The sequence below is a fragment of the Ptychodera flava genome, unplaced genomic scaffold (genome assembly GCF_041260155.1).
Source record: "Ptychodera flava strain L36383 unplaced genomic scaffold, AS_Pfla_20210202 Scaffold_81__1_contigs__length_545109_pilon, whole genome shotgun sequence".
NCBI lineage: Eukaryota > Metazoa > Hemichordata > Enteropneusta > Ptychoderidae > Ptychodera > Ptychodera flava.
Window position 1 is genome coordinate 8,484 of NW_027248403.1, and position 20,115 is coordinate 28,598.

Consider the following 20,115-nt stretch of genomic DNA (forward strand, 5'->3'; position numbering starts at 1 on the left):
TACGATGCTGTTTATATTATCACTGAAATAAACATAATTATTTACAACAATAATGTATTTTCTTTTTCAAATTATGTTGCTTGTACCTACCTAGAACCAATCATCTTTAAGAGGGAACGGTGAACCAGATAAAGAGTGTAATAAGCAAGATTAGTTTCAGGTAATGTCCGTAGTGCAACGAAATAACGCATGACGCAGTTAACTGGTAGTGCGATATACCCTGCCCGTGCTATAAATATCCGCTTTGTACGTGTAAAAAACATTTGGTAAGAAACCAATTTTGGCATTCCTTACGGCAACGGATATACCATATTAACTTCCGGCCTATAAACACTGACTAAAATCAAATATCTCGCTGTATTGTACATCATTAACATTTGCTTAAATTAAATTACGTGTTAATATTTTTATTCACTTGTGTTTGTATAAAGAGTGTGGCACTTAATGTTCTTACAAATACAGAAATGTAGTGGTCTGTATTTATGCACCATTTATAATGTTTATCGTCGTCAACGATAAGATGCCAACGAAAGAACGCTTATTAAAATGTGAAGATATTAACTGATATTACTGACTAGCTCAATTCCTCTGGACAATGATCATATTGGGAAAATACAGTCATCAAGTCATGTTTACTAGACATTGCGCTACGCTTTATGTAAGGAATTATAGGAATGAGTTTTTCGCTTTTTGTTGCTTTTTAATCCCCCTTTTTTCTAAAAGGGGTATATCTATCTCAATTTCTTCTGATGAGACTTTGAGTCATTGCATTGTTTGTCAGTAATCTGTACAAAACACATTTCGATGCCTTTTAATTACTTATCTCTGATTTGTATTTAAGCAGAGAAAAAATAAGAGTTATCATGACTTAAACATATTGACCTATTCAGTACATTTGCCCCCACTTCACAACCCGTTCACCTGTTAAAGTATTTCTACCTCAAATAGACACCGGTTTAATGACAATTTTGACCTCTCCGGATTCAAATTAAGCACACACCCCAGAATCAATGTTATCATCACTAAAAGGCATCACTAATCGGCCTTTTCAGGAAAATCGACGTAAACACAAATAATACTTTGTGTTCTACAGTTTACTTTCAATGCACAATTGTTGTTATACTGAGTTGTTTTTCATATTTATTTCGTTAAATCAATAGAAGGCTACATACCATAATTTAAATATTAGAACACGTTTGGCAATAATTATAGATACACACCAATGTCTATATGTATCAATATACATTATTTTACAAGGTTTCTTTTCCAAACCTCATGAATGTATCTGTTAACAAGTGTGGATAATATTTATAAAAATGGTACTATTCTTTTACATGCTTAATATTTTAAACATTTGTATTATCATATTATACAACACCAAATGAATGTACTCTACACCAAGAAATGCGTTTACTTGAAAGTGATATAGAAACGCCGAACAAAATCAGAAGACCAAAATTATCTTTTTAACGTAAAATCCACGTTTTCAAGTGCGTAAGTTTGTGTATACAGAAATATCTGCCTTCGTCTTTTGTCGCCGTCCAGTTTCATGAATATAGGTCATGTGGCATGCACGTGCCAATAAGACTCAGAGTCATTAGTGAAAATGTTTTGAGTCATTACCGTGCCATCTTCGAGCTCGAAAGGTGGTGCAGATAAATTCCTTATTTTTTTTCAGTTATTGAAATGAATGGGTAACAACAAAGGTGTGTTTCTCGCTTTGGACTATAATCACCCTAAACAATCTTGTCTCACTTGGCAAAGCAATTATGCGTACATTCTCAATTAAAAACAAATTCTTTTATGATAAAGGCATTAGGTTCAGTTGCGTTGATTACATATTTGCTAGAATAAACTCCTGACATCACGTAAATACAGATACTGCTTACATGTCCAATGATGATCTGAATAAACTGTTAATCGTAAAAAAAGCGTCAATCATGGTGGGAAGGAAAGTCCTTTGTTTCTCATCGAATAATGTCAGGAAAGGTTTTCGAAAATAGCGACATGTCCGTAGGTTGCCTCCGGTTGATTAAATTACTGTGAAGAAAAGAGTGTAAGTAAGTAATTGGCTTCAGAGGTAAGTTATGTGGTTCTCATTCAAAAGAATTCATAGCATCGTCATATCATATCTTTACAAAACATAATGGTCGACGAAATATAAATGTATATGCCAATCCGCAATACTGTACACGAGGAGAGGATTGGAGTTCACTGCATGCTGGAGAATTGTCAATAGTTTGTGTAAAAATACAACATCGTTCAAAATGTTTAACATCAAACCCGTTTCTAAATGTACACTCAGAGTAATATCAAAAGACCAAGCGGAGAAGTCTATAAGATGTGTAAGGATGAAGTACTTACATTGTTCTGTACCTGACTTCTTCGGCTCATTTAGGATTCTTAGGGATAAATAAATAAAGTTCAGGAAAAGTGGTCACTTTATATTATTGCTTTGTTTTATGAGCGACACAAAATATCTGCATCTTGTATGCAAATGTGGCAATATTCAGTGACATAAAGCATCAATATCAACAGCCACATGAACAATAACGGTCACCACAGAAGATATTTACAAAGCAACGACAACGACTACAACAACAACAATAAAGAAACAGTAATATTTTACACACGCAACAACAAGAACAGCAGCGACAACTACACCATCACCACAAATAAGATGATGATGATGATGATGATGATCATCATCATCATCATTATTATCATTATCATCATCGTCGTTCTATGTATTATTTACCTGAGCAATCTAATTCACCAGGGGATGAATTATGGAAGGACAAACAAGTTTCAAGGTTGTAACAGTAGTGGTCTCCACAGCAACCGTGATCTTCAATGAGGAGTCTAACACACAGGTAATGGTAATTATCACAGTGGTCGACGTCAGGTTTTATGTCAGCTACGGCATCGCTTATAGTAGTTGTTTTGTCTATAGGGATTATGTCTCCAAACAACAGACGAGTCTGGCTGGCGATGAACCCATTTGAGATCTCGTTTCCTTTGAAGTATACGATCAGTCCTTCAAAGTAGGGGTCGCCACAGAACGTGCCGTGTACAGCTACATCAACATCGAATGTTATTTTGGTAGAACGGTTTGGTTGATATATGATGTTATGTACATCTCTGATAACAAAATTTGTGACGTCTACGTTCCATCCTGTAAAGTAAAGCATATGTACGCCATTATAATATTAAGAACCAAAAGAAAACAATAACAGTATATAAGTAAATATAACTGTAATGTAATTTCATTATTCATAGAATCAGAGATACTGCATTTTTATCGCAATCAACACTATGATTAAATTTCGATGTCTTTATCGTCATCCTCAAGACCAACGTCAATAGTTTAAAAGCTCCCAAAACAAAATGGAAATTACATGGTTGTAAATGCAGATACCTACCTTGGACACTGAATTGTGCTGTGCAACAGCAGATCACGACCAATGCAAAAAAGCTCCTGTTAATAAAAGTAGAGGCAATAGTGAATAATTACGTTCACTAGGATCTCGAAAGCGCAAGATGAAATTACATCGCAATGTTCAGGTTTTATTCATAAGTCTGATTTACTTCCTGCGGTCATCTTTTAAGTCTGCGGATCTCCATTCAAAACTTGGTGAATATTTTGACTGAGTTCAACTTAAGTGCTCTTGCCTTGTACTACTCAAAAACATAATATTTGAGGTTACTTGCCATCATGATGCTCGATTTTTAACTTTTCAGGGAAATGTTTACTCTTTCAGAATAATGGTTTGTGGCGCTCTTTGATAGATATAATTAACCAAGGCGGACTGTCTCGCCCGGAAAAAACACTTGCTAGATTACAAACAAAACAAAAGGCTGTTGTCCTTCGACAACCCTCTTACAAATTTGAACACACTTGATCCCGAGGAATTTATCCCAAGCCATTTACAAGACTTGGCTTCGACTGTAACAAAGCCACAACGTTCGCTAATACATTTACAAATTACAATAGGTTAAAAATTAAAAAAAAGTTGCAGCTATTTAAATAACGGAGGATTTACTGCTCTAAAAACTGCTATCGACATCTCTATAATCACTACAGAATGTTTATACGCACGTCGTAAAAAGGTAGCATCGAACATCTGCTTGCTTAAACGCACTATACGGGTTAATCATTAAAAATATATTTAAGATTAATTTTATCGTCGCTCGAATTTTGGTTCTGTGATTTCTAAATACTATCACGTTCAAAACCTTTGTAGCAAGATAAAAATCACGTACCTTTCAATATCCATTTTCTGGGATATACAAATTTCTTCAAGTAGCAAATGAGGAATCTCAGATTTCAAACAGCCTTTACTTCCGGCGTTTCTTTCGAAGCAGTAACGGCACAACGGGCGCAATAAACAGAAAATGATGTTAATGCTTACAGAGAATGACGGAGACTAAATTGAAGAAAAGAACGTCAAATTATTGACTTCAACGCAATTATTCTCCGTCTGAATTACTGACAAGTTGCCAAGTAACTCTATGTCTGTCTGCGCTCGCTTGTCTTGATGAATAAGTGCTTTACGATCAATAAATTTAATCAAGATTTTAGCTATTAATTTATGTTTGTTTACCTATTGTACTAGACATGTTGAGAAACTTTTGATTCTATGTAGAATTAAGAAAGATAATATATAAATATGGATAACTAATGACCCAGTTCCAAGGCCACAATACAACAGCAGAGATGAACATCCGTAGAGCCCACACTGTCATTCTTCTAAAGTGATAGAACTCCAAAGTACCATATTCGGAGAGACGACATGCATGCGGCACAAAAAGCAACAGCAGTGAATCAAATGGAGCCACATAGTCCACCATAAGCCTGTCGGCTACCCTCACATCTAGTCTCCATTCAGAAAATGAGGCCTTTGTCCCATGTTTAACATGTTGAATATGTTATCAGGTATTTTACAATTTGTTGTGTCGGCCGAAATGCTACGGTAGCCTCTTTTTTGCCATGACCTCCATGACGGCATGTTAGTCACGCTCTCCCGTTTGAGTTTGATTGCTACGGCCACTACCAACATAAATTTATCCGACTAATGTGGCTACTACCTACCATTAATGGTTTCAGTACGCGTTACGTAGATAGTAAGAGAATTCTAGGACTTCATCCTTTGTGCAATGCCATTGCAAACCCTGCTGTCATTCATAATCACTGTAAGGTTGTCTACTATTTCAAGCATCAAAACTAATCTCAGGGACTAATAAGTTGTACAGCAAAGCTGCTAGTACATCTTGGCAAGCTTTCAAAAGTATCACAATCATTTGAAAATCCAATTTACATTCCTAGATCCGTAGCTACTGCTAATTTCAACACATGTGAAACGACAGTGGTAGTAAAAAGTGGCCGAAATTTATGACAAGGTGAGAAACACATTCCTTTCGTTTTTACTTGACTTTGAGTAAATGCGTTGTTAACCGCGTATCACCAGCTGTTGCCGTTTTGTTTACAAATACCTAAAATTTATGGCATCATGTGACGTTTTTACATAAGGCATGTGCGTTCCAAGGTTCTTTTGTTGACATGTTTACAGACACCGGTACAATATATTTAAACACAGTTTCGAGGTTACAGTTCTGTCGGGGAAAGTCCGGTCTCCGAGTCTCTATTCTTTGATTTTCCCAATGTCGAAACACTATAAAATGTTCTCCGCTTATCAGGCGACGAGTGTGAAGCATATTAATTTACAGTGTGCTCAAGTACAGTCAGCCATTATTTAAACGAGCAAGCCAAACTTACAAAAATAAACGTTGATGTTTTTGAAACGTGTTTGAAATGCTGATAGGGGTTTTAAAACGTACGTTTTAAGAGTGGTTTTTGTGCTCAGTCCCCCATTTTAGAAAAATCTGAAATGGGCTATGAAAGTAAATATAAACTTATGAGTATATTTTTTCTATTTAAAGGCCTAAAATATTACAGAACCCGTCCCCTCTATACAACTGACTTTGAATTGAGACTGTGAATATGTGGATATGAAAATGTCGGGATGGATCGTAAGATGAATGACATGCCTTTTGTTCAACAGACTTAGAGGGACAACTCTTATGGTGTTCTGGTATTTCAACGAGCATAGTAATAAATATTGTCATACAATCTGCCTTTCAGCAAGAACGTGGAAACTAATATCGGATTTAAATTCCTTCAACTTGTTGACAAACATTTTGCAAAGGGGTTTGAGCTTCATAAGATCTTTACAAGGCCAAGGTATCAAAAGGGGACAACACGGAGAAGGTCTACATCGGACTCACAGATAACACCTCGGAGACGCGATTCACTGATCACATGCAATCGTTCCGTAACTTAAGGTATCAACAGTCAACGGAGCTGTCCAAGTACATCTGGACATTGAAACAAAGGAACCAGATCTTTGATATTTCGTTTATTGACACAGCATCAAGTTACTCTAATATAAGCAAGTGATGCAATCTTTGTATATCAGAAAAACTACAAATTACCAAAGCTTACAAATCTACGCTGTTAAACAAACGCTCGGACGTTGGTTTCAAAATGTCGCCATAAAAATAATTATTATCTATCAAAAATCTATGAAATTTTAAAACCACCTATAAATAGAATGGTACGTCCCAATCATACATATATAAGAGCGTTGAGCTAGTATTACTTTGACTTCATCTGTCTAATGATTGCAGGATGCATGAAAATTGAGTAACAGATACCATTTCTTTGTACTTGAAGTAATTTTGTATATATATATATATATATATATATATATATATATATATATATATATATATATATATATATATATATATATATATATTATATATATATATATATATATATATATATATATATATATATTGACGAATGAACAGTGTCCCATGCGGGACTCAAACCCACAACCCCTATATACATTTCAGTTGCTCTACCAACGGAGCTGACGGAGCTGATGGGCGGTCTCTTAGATTGGGCCACTATTCATTTTACTGTGTGTGTGTGTGTGTGTGTGTATATATATATATATATATATATATATATATATATATATCTTTCCAATTTTTGTAACTTGAGACTATTGTCATCTTACTTGAAGGATGCCCTGCTTTATGCAATCAAATTATTCTGGGTTTTTTTTTAATATTCACGACAAAAGCATATGTGGGCTTAAATATACCTAAGGAATGGTGCTTCGTAAAGTCCCTTGATCACGCCTAAGAAGGAAGTTGTTGACGTCCCAAAATGCGGGGACGCATGCGTAATGAAGTGTAAACACTATGCAAAGTGTAGCATTACTTAACTAAAAATTTATTTGTACTATCAACGTGCTGAATACATGAGCTTTAGCTAAGCTTTAAGCCTTGCACAAAATTGATGTCAGCAAGGCGCGTAGTTGATATCGACCGTCGCCATTCATACATTAAACGCAAAGTGTTTCAATCCCTCAAGATAACCAATTTTCCGCTTTCTTTCAGAAAAATGTTATGAAGAGGCTAAATCTGCATGAGAAGTGGGTTGGTTTACAGTTCAAATCGTTTTGAAATTTTCAAGTCTTTAAGATGTGAAGTATTGTCACTAAGATATTACCCATCTAATAAGGATATTTGTAACCGAAAAGCTTAAAATCAAGTTCATAAATGTTGTAGAGATTTTCCATCTGGTCAGTGGTCAGTCGACTGAAGTAAGAATGAAGATTTTCTAGATTTGAGCTGTTTGTTTTCTTCGGTTGTGGGGGATAAACAATGTCGTCCGGGGCATTGACCCTGTTTAACACGTACTTACTCTCCTTGGCGACGTTTTCAAGTTTTCCTATGAAATCGAAGGGAAAAGGCATGGCCCACAGTATAGGTGCTGTGCAATGTAGTGTGGGTTGAAGGATTTTGGATTGTCATCGATGACAGATCGCACAAATTCTTCCCAGGTCACGTCATCACCCGCTTCTAGACTGTGATTGGTTGGATTTTTGCGATATCGTTTGATAATGTCTATTCTTTTTTGTTTGAGGTACAGATTGCTGGCGTCTACATTTTCAAACTTACTTCTGTACGCAGACAGAAGTCTTGCGAATGGATGACGTACGAACATGAACGAGAAGTAGGATGGATAATGATATTTCTCATCTCTCTTCAACGCTGGAACCTTGTGAACATCAATACGCGACTTGGATTTAAGAAGTTCCTCAACAGATTTCGCCCTCCCTGTCAGAACACATATAACTCTCATCCAGGAAGAAGAACCGACTTTTGGTGTGTTGCAGTACATAAACCTGTTTTCACGAACATTAATCAATTTACCCGTGCATCTGAATACAGTTCTATTCCGCTTGGCCTCGTCACAGACCTTTGCTAACAGTGACTTGCGTCGAACTTGCTCATCTTCGATCCGTTTTCTCTCCGAGTGTGTCAGTGTCCTGGCAGTGTGATTTTCCATTATCTGGGAAATAGTGGATAGTTGGAAAAGTAAAAGCAATACAATGTGTACATGAAAGTGTGACATGTTTATGTTGAAGACAAAACATACAAAACGCCAAAACTGATTTTTTTTTGAATGTACACATAGACAATGTAATAGGTAACGAGGCGACCCTAGCATTTTTCTTAAAGCCACAGTGGCTGCAATTCCACGCAGTATTTTCATTAATTTATTTTCAAACCAAAGTTGGTTTGTGCAAATGTGCTAACTGAATGACGTGTATAGAATTTACGCTGTTTTCAATCGGACTCGCACTCACGAGATACGACAACCAGTGATCTAGCAGAGACGTAGCATACACAACCGCTCGGCCAAATCCCAGCTCTCAAAAACAGTGGTTCGATAACCCAACTTATAGTAGTTATTTTTTTCTGTGACCCCTCCACACATCGTAGAGCCCAGAAGCACTCACGCTCGTACGCTCACTATCACACGTCGCACAGAAACTTTTATCGAAGCGATAAAGTATCACTGCTCGCCGATTTGGACCATGCATACACATTTTAACAGGATAAGTAATAAACGGGTGCCGCATTCGTAAAATGGCACCCCGAAGGAAAAGTAAAAAATGCAGTACTTCGTGCTCAAACACGCCATTGTCCTCCAAGAAACAAGCATGATGTAATTTGCTTCAATGCACAACACACGATGGCTGACATTTCGTTATTGTAATCTTTATCCCCTCTGTCATTTGATTAGATTTTTAAAACAGCGGGGAATCTAAAATGATTCGCAGTATTTGTGGCTTTAATTGATGTCGTCTGCAGCAGCGAATTTGCTCTGAAGAATATAGGTCAGCTGTTAGTACGATATTTCATGCTACTCGACATTTCAGCTAAATCACATCAAAGATGGCAGTTGTGATAATGATAGCAACAAACCACCATAGCGAAGGACATACAACTTGGTTATGACACTTCAGGCCATATTAGCACTGTTTATCGCTAATGCGTAGACGCTATATATGGACTAGTTCAAGTACCGTGGTTCTGTAAAACGTTTTTAATTTATTAAATATATAAGCTGCTGGCGTGTTTTACCTAAATGAGAATTTCAGTGGGCTTAGAGGATTCTAAATTTAGCTAACAAGACACTTTGACCACTGTTAATATAGAGAAATGTTTAAATTAAGTTCAAGGTAAATAAACCAACCCTTGACTCGATATTAACTCTTATATAAAAAGGCATGCTAGCTAAGAAGACGTTTGACAGTATATCCGTCCCATGGTAGAGAAGGATACGCAGTAAAACAAGCCAAAATCACACAAGTGAATTTTACACTTAGTAGATATAACTTTGATCCTCTCAAATATTAAGATTACTTGACAGATTGTTTTACAAATAAACCGTGCCATGACTAAACACAAACAATAACACTTTCGTTAATATTCATAACCAAAACACAAAACATTATGTTTAAACAATTTTACATACAGAATAAAAAAAATGTCCCGTGTATGTGTCCCCTATTATCACCATTCCAGCAAAGAAAACTCTGTCCGGGCTGTAATTAATTAACAGAAGTACCCTAATGTCCGATATAAATGCTACTAACACTGCTGCAATAGTTGACAACCAAATGAATTCCAATTCCCAGCCCGCATAATATGCGTTTTGAACGATTTGGAGATCATTCTAAAGATTGACATTTCTACATGCTAAGACAAAAACTACCACCCAGCTGCCCTATTCGCGCATGCTCATATGAGAATAAAACTGCTTCGTTGTTGTATACATGTGGATTCTTGTCCCGACTAGAATTCAAATGGACACAATAACAGTGCAGTTTACCGCATGGACAGCCTAAAAATACAGGATTTTTTAACATATTTAGGAAAGTAGAAAAAAACACTTGACATTGGCATACAAAATAAAAAAAAAGTGAAAATAAATTATCAGGAGGTAGTGTACTGACCTTTTAAGTGAATATAACAAAACACATACAACACAGTTAGACATGCCGAATTACGGTGAATATTGTCGATGTTACGCTTACAGTTTCAATAATTTGATGTTTGTAGAACGTAGCATCTGATGGTGACATAAAGCAATTGTACGAGACAGTCCTACAAATTAAATTTCCTCATTAATAAAATTAAACTTCCGAATTACACAATGCACGGGTGTGAATATAATTTGAAATTACATATATGACAAAAACGAGAATTATTTTAACCCTAAATTGATACACAGTAATATGGACAAGCTGCTACCTCACGATAATGCTAGAGATGCCTAATACCCTAACAAAGCAGTGATGACACCACTAATCGGTATTTTTACAGAGCACGTGTGTTAATGATATAGTGATATGACGCGATGCTAGTGAAACCTTTCCATTATTAGTTCCTACTGACCGGGCAAAACTGTAATTCATAAGATACGCAAATAAGGTTGAATAGATACGATTGTTCCTTTTTACTTAAACTTTGGTCTCATTAGTTAAGAACTTGATGATTTTGTAGCTGGTTAAAAATAGAATCATGATTATGTCGTTATGCTCGGAAAATGGTTTTGTCATATTATTTCCTGGATTTCCTACAATTTTATTTGGCATGTACGTATGCCATACCGTGAAATCAATAAAGGGTTTAAATCGAAGTTGTCGCCAGCATCACGCATGTCGGAGACGATACGTGTTGCTTTTGTTTCACGATGAAATTGTACAACATAATCATACTCAAATTATGTGCCTAAAATCAACAGTGCACTATATATGATTTCCTAAATTCAAAACAATCCAAAAACTCCATCCCTTAAAACAGAACAACTTTTAGAATTGACCACGCTCATTTTCTTGTGTGAATAATTATGGTATCCGTCTAGTGTTATGCCAATACTGTATTAAATATCGTATTTTTGACTTCCATACCGCATGGTATTACGGTAACTCGAAACCTACGTATTATAAGTAAATGCTCTATCTGGTTTGAACGGACAAAATACGTCACCTGTTCAAGTAGCGAAGACATTAGCAGTCAGGAATCTCCACCCTTAAAGGAGTTGTTGAAAAAGTTGTTGCACTTCGTTTGTGCACGACCCCTCCACACGCTGTAACGTTTAATAAGCCCTCCCGCATACATACTTGCTATAGTATATCGTACACAAACACAATCTAGTAAGTTAACTCATTGCTAATGATGACTGAAAATCGTTTACGTGAAATGAAGAAGAAAGGGAATAAACTTTGTATGTTTTGAAAAAATGCGGCATGTTTGCGTATGTTTTCACAAACATTTCTGTGACACTTTCATTGTTAAAGATAACATACCTTTCTTTTGATTGGTTTTATATCTTCATGATCATTTTGTTGTCTGCTCTTCGAAGGAACTTCTTCCTCTTTGACTTGATGTTTCCTATATGGCGGGACATATGGCTTGAACTGACCTGCACAACAACAATGATGTAAAGCTTTTAGTTTTACAGGCTACGATCTTTTGAATTATTCGTATATTTATTGATTGATCGATCGATTAATTGATTAAATTATTTTTCATTTATTTATTTATCACGATATCACCCTCCCCGACCTCGATGAGCCAAGTTCCATATTGCGTTCAGTTTAGCTCGGTTGAATGGCGTTTCATTCAACATAAATGGACTGCTACTGCGAGTCAGAATTTTATCAGTGATTTTTAAAACAAATAAATTCCACCCATTCCATGTTTATAAATAAAAATCCAATGAAAGGAGCCTTAATAGCATTACAATAATTTGCTGCACGTTTCAAAGAACCTCCATTATTTATTTCTCAACCATTTTTCTAAGACAGACAAATGTTATGATGGTATGGTAGCGATAACTATTGGTGATTCCTATCACTTTTTGTTGGTTATGACAACCATAGTTTCTTGTTTAACTCTCTAAAGCATATTTAAATACACAGTATTCAGCTTATGAGCTTGGCCTACACACGTGTAGGTTGCATTGTCGTTTGAGAAGGTGAAGGCTGGAATTTAAATGTCAACAATGATAACAATGCATTTTAATTGTATAGACGCTATCTCGACAAGCTGTGCTTTACAGAATGCAAAACGAAACTGTCGCTGACATTAAAACGAAACTGATGCAATATTCATCAAAGTAACAGCTACTGGCTCTTTAAAAGCAGTGTACTGCGACTTTGTTCTTAATCTGTAAGGTGTACATGTAGGTACAGACGACACATTAAGGTAGAATGAGCCTCGGGAACACACATATTGACGCTCAAATTTATACGATTCTTTTCCAATCTACCACTTTTGGGCTCATTTCACAGTGCTATTGGTGTGTCTTCTTATATACCATACGTGGGGAGTCACTTTAAAGCTCTTGGAGAAAGAAAATACTTATCTGGCCCAGGGAGCCGTCATTATTTATGGCCTGGGGTTGGAGGAATCTGAGGGGGGTGTCACTCAAAATGTTGAAAGCTACAAGGGTCGTTGCTCAAAATGTGGAGAGAATGAAGAGGGTTTCTAAATGTTCGGCGCTAAATAGATTAAAACACCTCTCAGATTGCCCCATTGCACACATCAGTTTCTCAAACTTTTCCATGCGAGAGGGGACATCCCCTTTCGTGCTCTCCCATTTGAGTGTTCTAACAATTTTACTTCAATTGACTGCACTAGACTACACCATTGCACACATAAATTTCAAAATTGTTCACAGGATCTAGGACAAAACTAATCAATTGTGAATTCATCCTTTATTATCACGGACATATATTTTAACTGACTTTAGTTTAAAAATTACACATTTGACAGTTAACCGCATACAGGCTTTTCTTTCGAAGCGGGCAGCTGGAAAAATTGCACGGCTGGCGAGGTTGCAAACAGATAGTGAATGGCTTAAAAACACTGAACTGACCATTTGTACTCTGACATCGTTTACAGGAATGAATGATTTTGCAAATGACACAAGAAGGTCGCAGATTTTTCATTCCCGCATATTCTTTAGTCTTCAATCTCTGGCAAACTGAGAACTGTCTTATTACAATCATTGTTTGGTTGTTGAATATTGTGACTCAAACACTGGTCATATAAAAATGTAATAAAATATCAGTGGTCAGTGTCATGTTCAAAGAGTTTTACTAAGTGCAAAATAAATTGAAACACCTGTCAAATTGCACCATTCCATATATCAATTTCTTCTCATGTCATTCCAGCTTTTGTCCAAACAAATTTTGACGTGATAGCTATCCGGTTGAGGCCCCGAGAACCGGATATCCACTACGTGTATGAATATTCAGCGTAAACGAGGGTAATAAAACTTCAAAGAATACGTCGGATCAGGCCGGCAGGAAGGCAAGTAAATTATCTCATTTACTCCCTAATTCGACACTTGGCTCTTCTAAGTATTTCTCTGCACTCCCTCCTGGTGAGTCCACAACGACTGGATTTTCGGTAGTTTGAGAACGGCGAAACCTAACGATGTGTCTATTGTCTATTGAGTTGAAACGGATACTAGCAAAGTGCATTTTATGTGGTAAAATACCCAGCTCGCCATTTTTGGTCGATAATGAAAATATTGCGTTGTGACACATAATATTTTCGAATATTTAAGTCCCAAAGTCCACACCTGTTATCCATCCACGTAGAAATAAGGCCTACGCTGATTGTCTTTCAGAACTATACAATTACGGTTTTTCGTGAATGTTTTATGACCCTAAAACTTCTTTTGTAAATTTTATGTTTCGTGCAAATGTCAGACTAGTGTAACACAAAACCGCTCGGCAAGTGGAGTGCCTCCAAGCCATAAATCTTCAATTGTTGTCCTCAAAATACCAAACACGTAGACGGGTCGTTGCGGATAGCAAGATATATGGCGGAGGATTACCTCAATTAATCAACGACTTTGCACTATTTCATTACTTTATGTTATGATGAAGTATTGACGTTTTATCCTTCGATCAGGATAATTATATCAAATTATGTTGAATCATTCACGTAACCTTTCGACAAGATTAACTCTTCTGGTAATGATAGCTGCTTACAGCGACCGGTGTGTCAGTAATTGACGAAATCATTTTAATAAATTGTTCGGTATAAAGAGATGAGATCGGTAGTAGTAGATGCAAGGGTTACTGCAAGTATCACTGATCGAAAGAGAATAATTAACATGACTCATATCTGTCCAGTTCCTGGTGATAATAGTGAACTTTTCCGTGATCTAATCAGAGAATATATTTACCCTATATGCACTTGTTATAAACATCTGAAAGAGGGGCTTCAACAATAATGTTTCATGACATTAATTTTGCAGCTCTTAGTGTGAAGGTACACCGCGAAGATACGAGAACAACAGGACCACGCCACTCCACTGCCACGATATAGCGCCACTGTTACACGTTGTAACCCCCCGACACACACCTTAGGGAGCGTTCAGTTATTATGACCGGGAATGGGCTCGGAAAATTCTTCCTGTGCATCAGTCAAAATAAGTGAAACCACTCTATCCATTGCACCAAAGTAGAGATGGCCCCCTTTTAAAATGACAAAATTTCATGACACCCCTCCATTGCTTGAGTAAAGCTGAACGCACAAACAACTCTCGATGGAGGGGCGATAGAATATTTTTAAAAAATCTTAGATATTTTCAAATGACCAGTCTCCTAAGAAACTCACGATATGTTAACGTTCAAGTGTCCCCTTCTGACTTGCTATAATTTTGAAATCCTCCTCAAAGGGATTCGACAGAAATTACAGGTGGGTCGCAATATTTTTGCGCAAGGGTTTTTGAAGGGCAATAAAATTTGATGCATGCCTTTGGTTGAGGGTCACCATGTTTAGCTCATCTATTAGAAGGTAAACTGTGGCTGATATAGTGTATCTTCCTAATGTATCAAATCGTTAGACATGGGGGTCTATTGGGCACACAATCTATATCCGTACATTCACATATATTTGATGATTTATGTAGATGTACTTTGCTTGCAGTTTAAGCTAAAAGTGCGTGTGTGTACAACAATTTGGTGTGTTGGTTTATTATATTGATAATGTTGATTCACTATATATTTTAGTCTATGAGAATATTATGTACTACTATTTCAACACAAAGCTAGCGATATCTTTGCATCTATAGAAATTTGATAATTAACATAAATGTGCTTGATTGGAATAGGTGTATATGTAAAAAAAAGATTTTTGAATTCACCGAACCGAAATGTTCAGTCACTATACATTAATTGGAGTGTATGATAGAAAACTGAATATTTTTCCAAATGAAAAACTTGCTATACTTGTACATATATCGACGTTGGATATATAGACGCTGGCTAATAAACATAATTGTACTTGATTAGATAATGATGGTCACAAATGTATATTTTGTGTACAAGACAGTTTAGTTTGGAACTTCAATTTTTGTAATATTTTCAATGCCAAGCTTACTATACTTGTGCGTATAAAGGAGTTGGATAATGGACATATTTGTACTTAATTAGAATAGGATGGTTACAAGTGTATATGCAATAAATAATGTGATTTTGGAATTTCACCGATACTGTTGATTCACTATACAAGGTAGTCTATGATAAATCTATATTTTTTTAATATACAAATAACAATATCTGTGCATTTGTGGATGGTAAGTTACTGATATGCATTTACTTAATTAGACAAGGGTGATTACATGTGGATATCTGTGCAAAAAAATTTGATTTTGGAATTTCACCGAAAATTTTGACTCACTATATATGGTAAGTTATATGAAAACTACGAATATTTCTTTCAATACAAAACTAGCTGAATCTGTGTATTTTTTGACGTTTGATTGTTCATTTTAATGTACTTGAATAGTCTAGTGTGGCTACAAGTGGATGTGCGTGCAAGAAATTAGATTTTGGAATTTCACCGAAATGTACATTCACTATATATGGAAGTCTATCAGGAAACTTTGAATAATTTCTTTTCCAATACAAAACCATTTAAATCTGTGTCTTTATAGACGTTTGATAATTCATTTTAAATTAATCGATTATACTTGGGTGGTTACAAGTGAGTGTGTGTTCAAAAGATTTGAGTTTAGAACTTCACCAAAATGTTGATTCACTATACGTTGGAGTGTATGAGAAAACTATGAATAATTTTACAATGTTAAGCTAATTAAATCTGTGCTTTTATAGGGTTTTGACGATTGATATAAATGTACTCGATTTAAAAAGGCTGTTAGAAAGTTCAGATGTGGACGGAATTACACCTAAAAGTATTATTTTATTTTTCATGGTAGTCTACACGTAACTGTTAAATATTTTCCCTGACAAAATTGCTATATCTCTAATATGTAAGTAATAGGAATTGTTTATTGCCACCAGGAAGCTCGATTTACAAGAAGACAAGCCTCAGAGTTGCCACGGCAAGATGTTCATGTAACAGATAATTAATTATACTTTTATTCCGATTTAAAGTTAAATGAATTCAGACAATGGAATCATGCAGCGAATCATTTTTATTTCGCAGAATATTTTTGAACACTGAAACTGCTTTTTTACGGGATAGATACTTATGAAAGTCCAGTGAGATTTTAAGTGGATTAAGTTAATTTTGCCTGTGTCCTGCCTCGGCCATAATAACTAAACACCCCTTAAGGCTGCTGTGCTATGTCGTACATTATCCTAATCCTGAAAAGTACAGTTCGTATGTTTTGTAGAGCTTAATTATATTGACTATTAGCTTGCTATGGCATATAGTGTCGCATTTTAGGTCTAGGAGAGATAAGATTCCAAAATATACACATAGACTTAACAATTCCAAATCCTGAATAGTTGCGTCGATAATGAATGAATTCTGTCAATTTTGGACATTATTCGAAGTTTAGTCAAAATGACATGGCTTTGCGAAGAAAAATGTACATCATTCTCGTTCATGTCTAAGCGCTGGATGAAAGTATGTACACGATAAGTCCAATATAACATGTACATCACTTCCCTTTTTAATGTTAGTTGGATAGGAAACTTCATGGCCATTTTTCATAGAAAAAATATTTTTTACTTCTTCCTTCCCTTAAGGTATGATGCGCCTCGGGGATAGATTGTTGAATTCTTAAACTTTTACACAATTCTGTTTGTCTTAATTTATGGTGGCTCATTTTGCAGCAGTATATAAATTTTCCACTGGCGTAGTTTTGTGATCATCTGGGATTTTATTTCTGTGATAAGGACAACATAGAAATGGCGGCCATTTTGTATTTAAAATGTTGTTAAATATTTCGTTGTTTCTCTAGTAAAATTTTCTCGGTGGCCCTGATATTTTCCCCTTAATTTTGAAAGAAAATGGTTGAACGTGTGCTCTAGCAACGCTTGAGCAGCATTTTGATAACAGAGACGAATAACAAAAATATTTTATAACCCATTAAAGATAACACACATGGTAGAACAAAAGGTATGGTTGTAACTCTCTCTCTCTCTCTCTCTCTCTCTCTCTCTCTCTCTCTCTCTCTCTCTCTCTAATATGTCAAGAGTATGTTCCATGTCGATGCAATTGATAGAAGTGAGAAGGTTTAAATTGTAAAATCAGACATTGTCAGTTTTCTTACCTTGAAAGTCTCGTTGATACACTTGCCACATCATAAAACAAACCAACAAACACACGATCAGTTGTGTAACGTACTTTAGAACAGCCGCCATCCTCTAACTTTAAATATTCCCCAATCGATATTCTTTCCGTCTGACCACCCTAAATGCAACATATGGCAGTGAATCAGAAATGTGCTGTTTACATGATGATATTGTAAATATATGAAAGCCGAGCAATCGATGGATAAAAATAATTCGAAAGAGGTGTAAAACAACGGATGTTTCGGGGAAGCCATTCGTCAGCAACTAAAAAACTGAGGAGAGGGTGTAGAGAAATACCTAGAATATGTCACGGACAGAAACTTAAGACATACGGCAAATTAAAGCACTACACCTGACATGAATACATTAAAGTAAAGACCAATCACAGCATAGCAATATATAATGCATTGAATTGAATGTTCATGCACAAGTTGGAGAAATACCAGCTGGCAAATCAGGGTTGTTGGAACAAGATCACCTTAGAAATGTGGTTGATATCTCAGTATAGCATGTAAAACCTAACCCAGGAAGAGACTCTATCTTCAACTACACCTCCATTAACTCATTCCCGACTCAGCAAAGCGTCCAAAAATCATCTGCGATGAGTACTAGATAAACAATGGTTGTAATATGAAGAGCTTAGAAACGAAATATAGCTAGAGAAAAGAAATATTAATGTATCAAAAAAGAAAGTTATTTTCGAAGAAATAAAAAAAATATATAAAATGCCCATCAGCTGTAACTCTACGAAATTTGTCCAACCTCAAGGTAACTCCAATTTCATTAGATATTCATTGCAATCTACAAATTGAACGATATAGTCATTAACTATGCCTCAACAACATTTCTTTGTGGCAAAATAAGCAAGAAAGTGAACAGAAATTTGTTCATTTTAAATTTCCCGCTTTTTTAAAAATCTTGCTATATTAGGAGAAAACAGAGATTTTTTTGTCAAAGTGTAGCGACTCCCTTTCCACTCCTTTCAGTGGGTGTCACCATATTGTATTTGTAAAGATTCAAATGTTTACATGCACCATTTACGCTGTTCATCATGTAGTTGTATGGAGGTGGCCATATTTGGGTGCGGCAACCGTTTATTATTTGTCTCACTGAGAAACTTTCCCAAGCAGTCCTACTCAGTGGATAATTATACTTGAGTAAACATCTTTGAGCAAGATCATTTCTATGAACTAATTTTAATCTAAATATGAATTCATGAAAATAATGTCAAAAGTTACAGCTCACGTGCCTTTAAGCACGTGCCCGTCTAAGCTCCGTTGAGAAGGTAAACACATAATATCCCTAAAGAGGCGCGATGGTTTGTACGGAAATAGCGAAAATACTGAAAGATTGCAAATGCATAGTGCTCCTCTGCTTAAGGGCTGGCAAATTATCATAAGACTTTCCTTTTCAGACAAATTTAGAACAGCAGTACAAAGATTAAAAATGTGTACCACGTTTCATAGTCACTGTACGCACAATATCCACAACGACCCTTACAACCTTGTTTATAGCTATGAAGCACATAGTGGGCGTTGGCAGTTGGATTATTTGCGGCAAAAGTTAGCAGCCATTCAAGGCAAAAATCACACAAAAATTAATGAGTGTGAAACAATATGCAGGGAAGCACATTATTGTCCAATATTCGTAAACGTAACGGCTAATTGTGTTAGGGACAGATTCTTCTATAATCGCACCTTTTATAACTATTCTATTTCGCTTGGGAGAACAGCGGTTCTCTTTTAGAATTATTTGTGTATCCGGCCCACCTGATACCAATGTAATTTCATTTTACGGCTGTCTCGTGTCGACGATGACACAAACGACTGAGGATTCTTTCAAATTTCAGAAATTTACAAAAGCTAATTTATTACACCATCATAGTTGTTATCCCTTGTTGTTGTTTGGATCACAAATAATAGCGAAAACGTCCAATGATATAGCGTTTGCACCGGTTACCTAAAGGTCACAGAAAAATCGAATTTGAACATTTTGCACGCTACTTAGTATAATTCTATGTTTGGTAAATAATTTTCATGTGAGAACAAAGTATTTAACCGCGGCATGGAAAAATCAGAATCCTCGTGAACATGGCCTAGAGCGTCAAATATCAATG

General features: G+C 35.9%; 1 protein-coding gene and 1 long non-coding RNA gene across 2 annotated transcripts; both read right to left on the bottom strand.

Moving 5' to 3' along the window:
• Window positions 1–1,949: 1,949 nt before the first annotated feature.
• LOC139128970 (uncharacterized) lies at window positions 1,950–2,985 on the bottom strand. The gene is made up of 3 exons (XR_011551473.1): window positions 2,759–2,985; window positions 2,365–2,402; window positions 1,950–2,040 (listed from the first exon to the last, which is right to left on the bottom strand). It is a non-coding gene; the product is annotated as an uncharacterized lncRNA (long non-coding RNA).
• A 4,268-nt stretch (window positions 2,986–7,253) lies between these two features.
• On the bottom strand, window positions 7,254–18,082 carry LOC139128978 (carbohydrate sulfotransferase 14-like). Its single transcript, XM_070694657.1, has 3 exons — window positions 17,978–18,082; window positions 11,739–11,854; window positions 7,254–8,428 (listed from the first exon to the last, which is right to left on the bottom strand). Exons 1-3 carry the CDS (start codon window positions 18,066–18,068, stop codon window positions 7,805–7,807), a joined length of 831 nt encoding a protein of 276 aa, XP_070550758.1. The 5' UTR covers window positions 18,069–18,082; the 3' UTR covers window positions 7,254–7,804.
• Between the last annotated feature and the right edge of the window lie 2,033 nt (window positions 18,083–20,115).

Excerpts from the sequence above, each read along its gene's own strand:
- LOC139128978 (XM_070694657.1), bottom strand. The coding sequence starts at position 18,068 with ATGGCGGCTGTTCTAAAGTACGTTACACAACTGATCGTGTGTTTGTTG. Across the intron at positions 11,855-17,977 it reads GTATCAACGAGACTTTCAAG|GTCAGTTCAAGCCATATGTC; the intron begins GTAAGAAAACTG and ends GTTGTTGTGCAG. Across the intron at positions 8,429-11,738 it reads TAAAACCAATCAAAAGAAAG|ATAATGGAAAATCACACTGC; the intron begins GTATGTTATCTT and ends ACTATTTCCCAG.